We start from the raw sequence: 12,747 nt of genomic DNA, 5'->3' as shown, positions 1-12,747 counted from the left end.
TGCTTATTGCTGTTAGCCCTACCAGTATCTTTCCACAGTTTCATTCCACTATACTCAAACTAAATCTAACAAGTTTTAAGTTGTACATCATCTTTAATAGCACAACTAAAACTCATGCCATAATGCAGGCTGAGACACAATCACTCCTTTGTCTAGTGTGTCCACACTATATACCCTCCTGTTCATTAGCTACTTAAAAGCTATCAATTGGCTTCCAGGTTGACTGCTCAAGTATTGCATTTCTTGGGTTCAAATAATACTTAATCGTGCCCCAGAGTGTGAGAATAGTGATGCTGACAATGATGGTGTGTCCCAGGGAAGCCACTGAGTATTTTCCTTAAGTGATAAGGCAAAGGTCTCAGGATTATCATAAGCATGTGCATATTATGCATGTTTCCAGACATGCATCTGGGAATTTAGCCTCTAAGGACCAGAAGAAACAGTATCATTGAATCATGAAATAATCTGAAATTACCCACTAAAGTTATCCTCTACTGAGGGAAATACCTTTATAATCAGTAAGTATCTTGTATAACAGAAAACTATTTTAGGTGTGGGAAGGGATGAATGCATATATGATTGACAGAGAGAGGGGCAGCCAGAGGGAGGGAGGGAAAGAGAACTAGCTGTTGGCTACTGAGACACCTTAGGAGTACCAAGAGCAAGTGACCATGTCTAGCTGCTGATCATACAGATCATGATATCCAAGTACTATTCTATACTAAAAGAAGCCAGGACTAGTGTAGAGAATGTGTGAAATATCTTGGACCCATAACTAAGCAAGTGCCAATAGAATGGTGAAGACATAGTAAATGGAACAGAAGCTACCTGGAAAGGGCTCTGACTAGGGGCAATTTAAATATCAAAATAAATACTAATAAATGACAGACCTATACATATAATAGATCTCTGAGTCCATATTATGTAAGTGAATAAACTAAATATTTGGTAGTGAAAAGGATATTTACATAGTTTCCAAGTAATGTCACACAAGATACTTTTTAATTACAAAGGTTTTCTCCTTAGAGAAGGCTAATTTTAGTGGAGAATCTATGCAACCCTCCCATACACTGGTGACCAGACGAGCATCCTCATTAATGGGACAAACCGAGTTTGTGCGTTAAAATAATGTATTTTCACTTGTGATGTATACATTTGTAGTCCAAATCTAATCATTAAAAAAATTTTAAAAAAAATCTGTGGTACTTGTTCTAGCTTCACTCTTGTTGCTGGGATAAAATGTCCTGACTAGAAGCCAACGGGGTGTGGGGGAGGGGTAAGAGTCTGTCACAGTGAGGTAATCAAGGTGACAGCACTTAAGGCAGCTATTCCCATCGCACCCACACATTTACCTGCTTGCTTGCCTGCCTGTGTTTAGCTTGATTTCTCTACTCTTTCTCAAAATTTTTATTTAATTAAAAGGTTTTTCTTCATTTTTACATACCAACCAGTTTCCCCTCCCTCCCTTCCTCCTGCTTCCACCCACCTTCCGCCTGCCCAACCCCCCATCCACTCCTCAGTAAGGGTAAGGCCTCCTGTAGGGAGTCACCAAAAAGTGGCATATCAAGTTGAGACAGGACCAATCCCCTCCTCCATGAATTTGAGGGTGAGCAAAGTATCCCCTCATAGGGAATGGGCTCCTATGCACTAGGCATAAATCCTGGTCCCACTGCCAGTGGCCCCCACAGACTGCCCAAGCCACACAACTGTCATCCCATTAGGGCCTAGCTCAGTCCTATTGCAGGTTCCCCAGCTGTTGGTCCAGAGTCAGTGAGCTCCTACTAGCACAGGTCAGCTGTCTCTGTGGGTTTCCCCATCATGATCTTGACCCTTTTACTCATACAATCCCTCCTCCATCTCTTCATCTGAACTCCCAGAGCTTGTCCCAGTGCTTAGCTGTGAATCTCTGCATCTGCTTCCATCAGTTACTGGATGAAGGCTCTCTGATGACAGTTAAGGCGGTCCTCAATCTGATTATAGGGGAAGGCCAGTTCAGGCATCCTCTCCACTCTTGGTAGGAGTCTTAGCTGGGGTCATCCTTGTGGATCCTGGCAATTTCGCTAGCACCAGATTTCCCCCTAACCCCATAATGGCTCCTTCTGTCAAGATATCTCTTTGCTTGCTCTCCCTCTCTGCCCCTCCCTCAACTCAACCATCCCATTCCCTCACGCTCTTCTCCTCCCTCTCCTTCACTCCCCCCACTTCCATCATGTTCTCCTCCTCCTTTGCATACACTCCGCTCCCCCTTGCTCCCAATTTACTCAGGACATCTTATCTATTTTCCCTTCCCAGGGGCATCCATGCACGTCTCTCTCAGGGTCTTCCTTGTTACCTAGCTTCTCTGGGACTGTGGATTGTAGGCTGGTTATCCTTTGCTTTATGTCTAATATCCACTTATAGTAAGTACACACCGTGTTTGTCTTTCTGGGTCTGGGTTACCTCACTCAGGATGGTTTTCTTCTAGTTCCATCTGTTTTTTATGCAAATTTCAAGATGTCATTGTTTTTTTACCCCTGGGTAGTACTCCATTGTGTAAATGTACCACATTTTCTTTATCCATTATTTGGTTGACGGGTATCTAGGTTGCTTCCAAGTTCTGGCTGTTATAAATAATGTTGCTATGAACATAGTTGAGCAACATAGTTCCTGTGGGTTGCAACCCTTTCACAGGGGTCACCTAAGACCATCAGGAAACACAGATATTTACATTATGATTCATAACAGTAACAAAATTACAGTAATGATGTAGCAATGGAAATAATTTTATGTTTGGGGTCACCACAACATGAGGAACTGTACTAAAGAGTTGTAGCATTAGGAGGATTGAGAATCACTGTCTGATACAGCCCAGGCCCCTTGCCTTGGGAATAGCACCAACAAGGATGGGCTGGGTCTTCCCCTCATCAACTAACACTAGTAATCAAGACACATCTCCATAGCCATGTGCACAGGCCAACCCAATATGAATAATCTCCCACTGGGAATCTCTGTTCTAAATTGAGTCAAGTTGAAATAAAAAGCTAACCATCACAGTACTCTACAAGAAAAACTATCTGTAACCAATAAATATGTCAAGTGCAAGGTGTCAGCCATAAAGGGATTACAGAAATGTCAACTATGCCATGCTGGCTCTTGTTGCACAAAAGAAATAGCTGGAGTAACTGATTGGTTTTTGTGAGATGGCTCTTCATGCAGAAGTGCTTACCATGCAAGCCTGATGACTCGAGTTTGATCCCCAGAACTCACTGTAAAAGGAGAAAATCAACTTCTGAAAATTGTCCTCTGTCTTACACACATGCTGTGACATGCATGTACCCTTACTCAGGCATACACACAAAATACATACATACATACAAAAAATACATACACACACAAAAACATGTATGTTCGCACACTGCCTTCCTGATTTTTGAAACTATTTATAGAAAAATGTCTTTGTAGAAAATACAAATCATACTATTGATTGAAGAAGATGAGGTTTGGAATTTCCAGACAACTTTTTAAGCCCACAAAATCCTGTCACCACACTGTCCTTACAACTCCTCTGTTAGTTTGGGGTTATTTCAGAACAACATGAAGATTTAAAATTGCTAAAATCATATTTAACTATTCAAATTCACACAGTGTGTGAGGACCTTATATTGCTGCTGGAGGATGACCAGAACTGTCCTGAGAATGCCTGTGGTGTAGTTGTCCTAATGCCTTTCAATATCATACCTTGAAAATATATTTATTTAAAGCTGCTTTAAGATATCATTCATTTTTTAAGTTGCACATACACTGTTATAGCACTATTGAAATCTCTACTGTGAAGACATTTGAGAATTCAAATAATCTCCCTACCCCCAAAGTCAAAGGACACAAGTGGAAATGACAATAGCATCTCCTGACCCAGAATCAATCCATCTTGAAAACAGAGGAGCTGGAGAGATGGCCCAGTTATTTAGAGCATTCCTGCTCTTCCAGGGGACCCATCAATTCCCAGCACCCACAAGATGGCTCACCACTGCCTGTAACCCCAGTTGCACAGTATCCAACACTCTCTTCTGGCTACAACAGGCACTGCCAACAAGTGGTGCATAGACATGCTTGCAGATAAAACACACACACACACACACACACACATTCTCTCTCTTTCTCTCTCTCTCTCTCTCTCTCTCTCTCTCTCTCTCTCTCTCTGTGTGTGTGTGTGTGTGTGTGTGTGTGTGTGTGTGAGAGAGAGAGAGAGAGAGAGAGAGAGAAAGAGAGAGAGAGAGAGAGAGAGAGAGAGAAAGAAACAATAAAATACATTTTTGTGCTCCAGGGGCATAATGAACGACTGTGTAGGGCACTTACTATGGAAACAATTAGAATAACTGCAGGAGAGCATGGTGGGCAGAACCAAGGCTCTCTGTGGGTAATGATGAGTTAGTCCCTTCATCTCCTCGTTTAACCTTCACAGTGCATTTTGTTATTGTTTCAGTGAATCACACACAAAAAAATTGAAGCTTATGATCTCAATGCCACATTGGAGTGTGCTCACTGGGAAGCCCAGGGCCACCCCTCACTCTTAAGGAAATTTAGGGACCTTTGTACTTTCTATGACACTTCCCACACAGTCCAGCAGGTGGTAGCCTAGGCAGGGACAAATCTCTTCCTTCCCCTTCCCCAAGTGACAAGAAGATTTATTTGAAAACTGGGAACTATGTAGCTCAGCCCTGAGCCTTATTTTCCCCACACAGAAGGATTTCCTAGGTTGTCCTCTGCATGGTTATTAGGATATAAACCACCTACCACAGAAGAAGGCTAAAGTCATTTTGTGTACATATGTGATCACATGTGATCACGTGTGATCATGCAGTATTCTGAACCTCATTTTTTTTTTGTTTTCTTTGTGTTTTCCAGAAATTCCTCTGATTTTATATCTCTTTGCCCTGATTTCTATGACATGGCTTTGGGGAGGACTGCATATGGCCTACAGACACTTCTGGATGTTGGTTCTCTTTGTCATTTTCAATAGCCTGCAGGTAAGCCAGGCCTAACAAGGCAACACCCATTTAACAAATGCAAAACTCAGGTGTCAATGTTCAAAAAGTAAGAGTCTTCAAGCAGATGAGTTTGTGTGCATAATGGCAAAAAAATGTTCTAGAAAAACGTGGTGGGGGCTAAATAGCTAACATTTGAAATATGTCTGGAATTCCAACTTACCCATCATGTACACATGAAAAGGAAAATGTTTGTTTCTTTTCAGCAATATTAAGTAACTGCAAAAATATGTTCTTTATGAATAGTTATAATCAGATAGAAACCATGTAGAACTGACGCACATATATGGGCCATAGCTGTGTCTAGACATTAGGTCAACTGAGCCGTGAAATGGATGTTTAAGCAATTTCCCCTTAAACTCTAATGTTTAGATGTAAGAATATTTCAGTGACTAAAAATGATTTGGCCCTTTTCTGAGTCCAGTAATGGCAAGTTTCAATTAATTTTACAAATATGTTTGGGTAGTATGACTAAAAGCTATTAGTGCTTTTCAGTGCTTTTGTTAAGTGGGAAAATGGTTTACCCTGAAATTATCAACCGGAACAAATGAACACATGTTTCTTATTGTCCAAAGTGAAAAAGTCCCTCAGCCTGAAATAATGTAATGAAATCATCAAAAGCACTTTTACATCATCATTATTTTGTACACCATCTTGTTAAACATATGTATATATGGGTATATACATACAACTAGAGTCATAGCATACAGATGAAATATGAGTCAGTGGTAGAGCTTTACCTAGCACACACGAGACCCTTGGGCAGAGGACGGGATATAATCAGAATGTAGCCTTCATGATGGCATTTAATCAAAGCATATTATCTGGTTAGGAAAGAAAATGATACCGTGACCTACATATTTGGAATCAGGTGAAACATGGATGGGCACATCTGTTTAGGACTATGGAGTACTTAACACTGCCAAAACCTATAGAAGACAGCCATACCCTTGTAGAAGTGATGACTGCAGAGAGTAAACAATTAGCTACAAGGTATGCTATGGCAGGTGACATTTAAGCAGAGTGTTGTGAGAGCTGAATAAAGGGCCATTTCCCTCTGCCTGTGCCAGCATGCAATAGATGCACAAAGGTGAGTTATTTGGCCACCTCTGGATACCTGTGTTCTAGCTGAAATAAGATCAAAGTCTACCCTGACAGCCTGCTTATATGTGACAAAACTTTTCCTGGGGAGACAAAACATTCTCAACTACTCACCCCGGATAGGCAGTCCACAACATACCAAAGCACAGATACCACGAAAGTCTAACTCAGTGAACAAATGAGTTTTATTGGGGTTACTTAAGGAGGGGATATTGGATGAGGGGTTACTTACCAGGAGCAGAAATGACTCAAAGACAGCTGCATCACCAAGATCCCTCCCAGCATGGGCGACAGCTCACAAAGCTGGTAGCCTAGGGCACACTGCACAGCCTGTAGACAGCTCCTCAGGTTGGAGAGTGTCCTTTCTGAGTGCTTCAGTTGTCTAAACATTTTCAGGCAGCTCGGCTGGACTCAGTACTCCTTGGCAGCTCAGCTTGTGTTCTGGAGTCTTCTTCGAAGCATTGCTCTGTTTACTCTGTCAGGGAAGGGCCTGGTGAATCTAGTCAGTTTGAGGGACTTCTTGAAGCTGTGTTTTAGGGGTTTAGCTTCCTGTTTAAGGAGCTCTCTTGCAGGATAGAATGTTGTGATCTCAGAGAAGACTGTCAGACCACACCTGCGCATGTGTTTTATTGTATGGCTGCACAGTGCTACACAGGAATGACTCAGAGTTTTAAATGCTTGCTGCAGACCCTTAAAACTGAAAATCATTAAAAACCTGAATTTCTGCCTTGTGATAGAGCAGTGCCTGCATGGAGGTGGTGTCCAAGTCCCAAGAAGGAGCCATTTGTGAGATAGATTATGTGACATCATGTAGTATGTGGTGTGCCTTATTGCTCCTACCTGAGTCCGTGCTTTTTAGACAAATGAAGAAAGAGTGCTATCAACAGGCTACTTCAGGCTGAGAAAACAGTGTTAGCCAAGGTTGTAAAAGAAGAAAATGATTAATATTAGATTAGGAGAAGGGTTGACAGGAGGAAGAAAGGTGAAAGAAGGAAGAAAGGGCAGCTTGACTTCTGTACCAGCTCTCAGGATGGTTGCCAGCAGCCTCATCCAATAGGAAGCCTTCAGACTTGGGTGTTTTGATTATTTTATCTTCTTGGATTTTTCTTGTTAATTTTAATCTTTTTCTCCCTCTGAATAGGGATGACATGCTGATATGCGTATGCTTACCCTTTCAGAGAATGTCTAGAAATGTTTAGAATGAAATACTGAAAAGAGTCACTGTGAGCAGGCAGGCTGTAGTCATCTGAACTATGGGTATTCTGACAGTGTTCCTGAGGTAGAGGCCAGTGACATGTTTTAGAGATGTTGACATTTGTTTGGTGATTAAACATGAGGATATAGAATGCAGGAGAGGAACAGCATTGAGAAACTTCTGACTTGAGTGGTAAGTAGATGTGGACATCTTGCATCATATGAAGTCGGTGGTTCTGGAGAACACACAGCAGACCTGGTGAGATTTTGGAGACACTGTTAATTACAGAAACATTTCTGTGACTGGGTATGTGGAAATGCTAGTGAAAGAGATTGTTAAGGAGTGATAAGAAAGCACAGAGGGAAACCGATCTAAGAGTTTGGAGTCACTGTAGAAAGGAGAGCTTCAGCGAGATGCAGTACCTACTCCATGGCTGTGACAAAGCCAATAGAAAGAGAACATAGGAGCAATGTGACTTCATGGAGTGACCCCTTTCTGTGCATTCAAGGTGCATCTACTATAGGACTTCTACTATATCTGCTAGTAGACTAATAAATCTACTATAGATCTGCTAATAAGCAGATCATTAGTCCTCAGTCCCAGAGCTGCTCTTATAATATCTGGGTAGACTCTGAAAATGTACAGTTCTGACAAGTTTTTGAGTGATGCTGAATCAATGATTTAGGGATCACAGTTTGAATGGAGAAGGCAGGAAAAAAAAGCAGGGGGATTGTAGCTTAGGACCAGAGGGTGGTTCAGAGAGGAAATTTCTAAGCCTTGTGGGAAAAAAACAAACAAAAAAAACAAAAAAAAAACAACGAGGAAGAAACTGAGAACTGTAAAAGCAGGCTTTGTGTATGGTCAGGCTGAAGCAAGAAAAGCAGAAGCACACAGCTTCTGTGAGGATGTGAGGGGACATGTCTGCCAACTAGAGAAGCTATCTACTCATGGCAGTGGTAGATATGAGAGGTTGCTGCAGCTGAGAGACAGGATTTGTGTCTAACAGCCTCTACTTGTAAGCCGAGCAGCAAGGTTGTGTGTGGAGGGGAGTAAATTCAAAGCCTGAGGTAACACAACATAGAAAGCTGGAAGCAACATGTAGGCAGAAAGTAACTCAAGCTATATTGGATAAACGGTCAAGAATTGAAATCAGGGGCATGTACAATTGTAATGGGGTCAATCAAAAGTCATTCGACTAGCCTGTAGGTCAAGACCCATTAGGCAAACCTCTATCCCCCAAAATATTTACATTACAAGTCATACAGTAGCAAAATTACAGTTAGGAAATAACAACAAAAATAATTTTATAGTTGGGGGTCACCACTACATGAGCAATTGTCTTAAAGGGTCACAGCATTAGGAAAGTTGAGAAGCACTGTATTAAATCAACACAAACTATAAGGCTATAGTGGTAGCCTATGTAATATACTGAATTTCATACTTAGGGGTTAAGCTCTGCAACAACTGTGCTAAGTATAATGTAGGATTTCAGTGGAAGACAGAAAAATCTATTTCCTCTTCTATGAAGTCCTTATTACAAACTAAGTATAAGTGAAAACTAAAATATTTCAAACTCATGTTTCATGAGCTAAATTTCCTCTCTGTGGCATTACTGTTTGGTGCCCAGCACCTGGCACATTGCTGATACCAGGGACTCAGCAAATCAGTCTTTAGAGTCATGCCTATAAAGGTGCATTGGAAATGGACATTTCTCTGGACTTGCTTGAATTAATTTAATTTATAAACTGCCTTGGATCTTCAACCTAAGAACTGCCACACATTATGCCTGTAGCATAGTAGGATCTGCCAGGTATGTTCCAAGAAGACTCAATGATCTATGTTTAATTTTTTGTTGTTTTTTTGTGACCACAAACTTATATTGTATATTTGTGCTTGCTTGGGATATTTTGCTCAGTATGCCTGACTTATCTTTTAAAATACAGATTATTATGATGCTGTGGGTCCTGTGAGGCCAGAGAATAAATAATGTATTTCTTTACTATATAGTTTATGTATATATTGTTTGATACATTTTGAATAAGGAATCTTTATCATTTAAAACAGTGTCAGAAATGCATTAATTACTGGAAAGATACAAGTTGGATTATCACACTACTAATATATTTAAGCATTTGGGAGCCTTTGCATATAAATTTATGTATTTTAAAGCATTACAAATATAAATACAAAAGCAAGTTAAGAATGAAATCATCATTCTAACTATGTCTATTATATCTAGTATTCAATCTCTCATGAACTGTAAAAACAAACTAACAAACAAAACAGATATTTCCCCAAGAACTGAACTCTTATTCAAATTCTTATTGGTCTATACTCATTAGTCTTATTTCTCGGGCTTTTTTATGTGTGTGTGTGTGTGTGTGTGTGTTTTAATATACTGGGTGTTGTTCTTTTGTTTAAGCTGCAGCTGCTAATAAGGAAAGGAACAACGAATAATCAACCCACGTGGAGTTTATTTATCAGGGAGGGGGGAAAGAGGGGATGGGCAGTCAGCCAACCCTAGGGAAGCCGAGAGAAAAGGGGAGAGGGGTGTGGGGCAGGACCTTTTAAAGGGAAGATTGCATATGCGCAGTAGGGCAAAGGTCGAAAGGCATGGCGGGTGAGTGAGTACCCGCTTGTTAGGGGGCGGGGTTAGGGTCATCCAGGTGTTTTGTTCTTACAATCCCGGCTGTTGTTTATTATAAAAGTTAGAGAATTGGGCGTGGCAGGTTAGGGAAGTAGGGGCAAAGATGTCTTAAGGCTGATTCCTGCTCGCCTGGGGTGTTGACCGTCTTTGGGGGGTTGGGGGTGCTGCCACGTCCTGGAGTTGATTGTTGTTTCATTGTAGTCCGGGCCACTGTGGTGCCTTTCAGTCCTGGCAAGATGTTTGTAGAATAGAGGACAAGGTTAAGTTTAGAAAAAAAAATTTCTTAGGTCCTGTCATTTGAGGGGAAGATTGTAAGATGAGGGAGGGTTTCCCGAGGAGTCCCAAGATGAAGGAAGGGAAATTGGGACTGGGGAAGGGTTGGATATTACCTGGAGTGAATCTGACCTGTTTGGATCTGATTCGGCTCCCTGGAACTTATAAGAGTCCTTAAAGTTTGGGAAAATAAAGATTAGACATATTAAATCATATCTAGGTGGTATGAAATCTTTCTGGTTACCTTTAACCAGAAGGCACAAACACTTGGTGATCCTTGTATCTTTAGATCCATGGTTTTTAGGCTGGCATTCCTGTAACAACAGCTAAGTAAATTATTGTGAGATACTTTGGAAATTAATGAGCAGAGTGTAATTAGAAGCAGGAAAGTTTAAATCAGCCTTGTAAAACTTGAGCCTTATTCTTCTGAAATAGGAGGTAAAGTGGATGATTTCAGTGTCCTCTGAAACCTAAGGGAACAGAGTCCTGTTGTAGAAACTGTGTATGAAGGTGAGTCTCAGGTGGAGAAGTAAAGGGCTTGAGGTGGGATAAGTGAATCCAGTGGGGAAGGCCCTCAAGCTTAGCTGCTGTTGGAGTGACAAGAATAACTTTGAAAGGGCCCTTCCACTTAGGAGACAGGGGGGAGGGGCTCTGGTCTGGAGGAGAAAGAAGTACTTGATCCCCTATGTTAATTGGAGAGGTACAGGGGTGGCACATGGCCAAGGTAGAGAGTGGTCAGCAAATTCCCAAAGGAGGGAACGGAGATGATGAAGTAAAGGTGTGAGCAAGCGGTCAGGGAGAGGCGAGAGTTTAGGTGAGAGGCCAGGTGTTAGAGCCGGCCGCCCGTACATGAGTTCAAAGGGTGAGATGAAAAGTGGTTGTTTAGGGAGAGCCCTAAGCCTGAAAAGGGCCAGAGGCAGAAGCTTTACCCAGTCAAGGTGAAGTTCCTGTGACATTTTAACCAGAACAGTCTTTAAAGAACGGTTAGTTCTCTCCACCTTCCCTGAGGACTGGGGGTGGTACGGAATATGAAAATGCCAAGGAATATTGAGAGCTTTAGACAGGGTTTGAGAGATCTGAGAGGTAAACTCAGGACCATTGTCTGACTGAAGAGAAGCTGGAATCGCAAACCGGGGGATAATTTCCCTGAGAAGGATGTCAGAGATGTCTGAGCTTTCTTGTTAGTAGTAGGAAACGCTTCTACCCACCCTGAGAAAGTATCCACTAGTACCAGGAGGTATTTAACTCGCCTGACTATGGGCATGTGGGTGAAGTCAAGTTGCCAGTCAGTCCCTGGGAGAGAGCCCCTAGCCTGGTGTGTGGGAAAAGGGGAGTTACGATACTTGGAATTAGGGTTTGACATCTGACAGGTTTTACAGGAGGCAGTGATAGTTTTTAAGAAATTTAAGTACTCAGAAGTAGGTTTGAGGTGAGCCTTGACAAACAGAGAAAGAGCCTTACTGTTAGGGTGGAAAAGCTGGTGTAAGTAGGACAGAATTTGTCTCATGTTAGGAGGTGGCTGTGAGGATGTGGGTTGTAGTGTATGAACTCCCTGTGGTGGGTGAGGTAGATCTGGGCCTCGGAGGGCTGCAGCCCTAGCTGATCTATCAGCCCGATTGTTGCCCCTAGAGATAACGGAGCTGTCAGTCTGGTGTGACCGACAGTGAATAATTCCTGTAGCTTTGGGGAGGTGAGAGGCCCTTAGCATAGCCATAATATAATCTGAGTTAGTTATGGATCCTCCTCTTGTAGTAAGTAGCCCACATTCCTTCCAAATAGCTGCGTGGGACAGGAGGATATGAAAAGCATATTTAGACTCTGTGTAAACATTTAGAGAATGTCCCTGTGCCAATTGAAAGGCACGGGTGAGGGCTATTAATTCAGCCTGTTGGTTAGTAGTGTGTGCAGGAAGTGCCCGTGCTTCTACCACCCTGGTGTCTGACACTATGCCATAGCCCGCTTTACGGGTCCCCTCATGTAAAAAGGAGCTGCCATCAGTGTACCAGGTATAGGTGGCCTGAGGTAGTGTGCCCTCCTGTATGTGTGAAGGGTGGGGCAATAGTTCCTCTAAGGTTTCAATGCAGGAATGAGTTGGAGAATAGTTAGCATTAGGTTGAGTAGAAGATTTGAGATATTAAGGGGTGGGCAAGATTGGAAAGTAAGTGTGGCATCTTCTATTAATGCCACCTGGAGGGAAAGAACTCAGGAAGGAGGTAGAGTTTGTAAGCCTCTATAGGTTAGGAGATGGGACAGGTTGTGATGAGAGAAGACAGTGATGGGTGACCCAAAGTTTAGTTTCTTTGACTCACGGATAAGAAGCTCAGCAGCTGCTAAAGCACGTATGCAGGATGCCCATCCTTGGGTGGTTAGGTCTAGCTTCTTCGACAGATAAGCTACAGGTGCAAAGGAAGGTCCTAGCTGGTGACCTAGAAATCCAAGGGCAAATCCTTCTTTTTCTGTTACATAGAGGGAGAAAGGACGAGTTAAATCTGGTAGATGAAGAGCAG

General features: G+C 42.1%; 1 protein-coding gene across 1 annotated transcript in view; it reads left to right on the top strand.

Annotated features, from left to right (window-relative positions):
* The window catches only part of Adgrv1 (adhesion G protein-coupled receptor V1), a 509,614-nt gene that overhangs the window by 441,136 nt on the left and 55,731 nt on the right, over positions 1 to 12,747 (top strand). The window contains exon 86 of the mRNA XM_035440478.1: positions 4,885 to 5,006. Coding sequence (XP_035296369.1) covers positions 4,885 to 5,006 — 122 coding nt within the window. The remainder of the gene's footprint in view (positions 1 to 4,884; positions 5,007 to 12,747) is intronic.

The sequence above is a fragment of the Cricetulus griseus genome, chromosome 2 (assembly GCF_003668045.3).
Source record: "Cricetulus griseus strain 17A/GY chromosome 2, alternate assembly CriGri-PICRH-1.0, whole genome shotgun sequence".
NCBI classification, from domain to species: Eukaryota; Metazoa; Chordata; class Mammalia; order Rodentia; family Cricetidae; genus Cricetulus; species Cricetulus griseus.
Note: the sequence above shows the minus strand (reverse complement) of the source record. Positions and strands in the feature narration are given on the sequence as shown.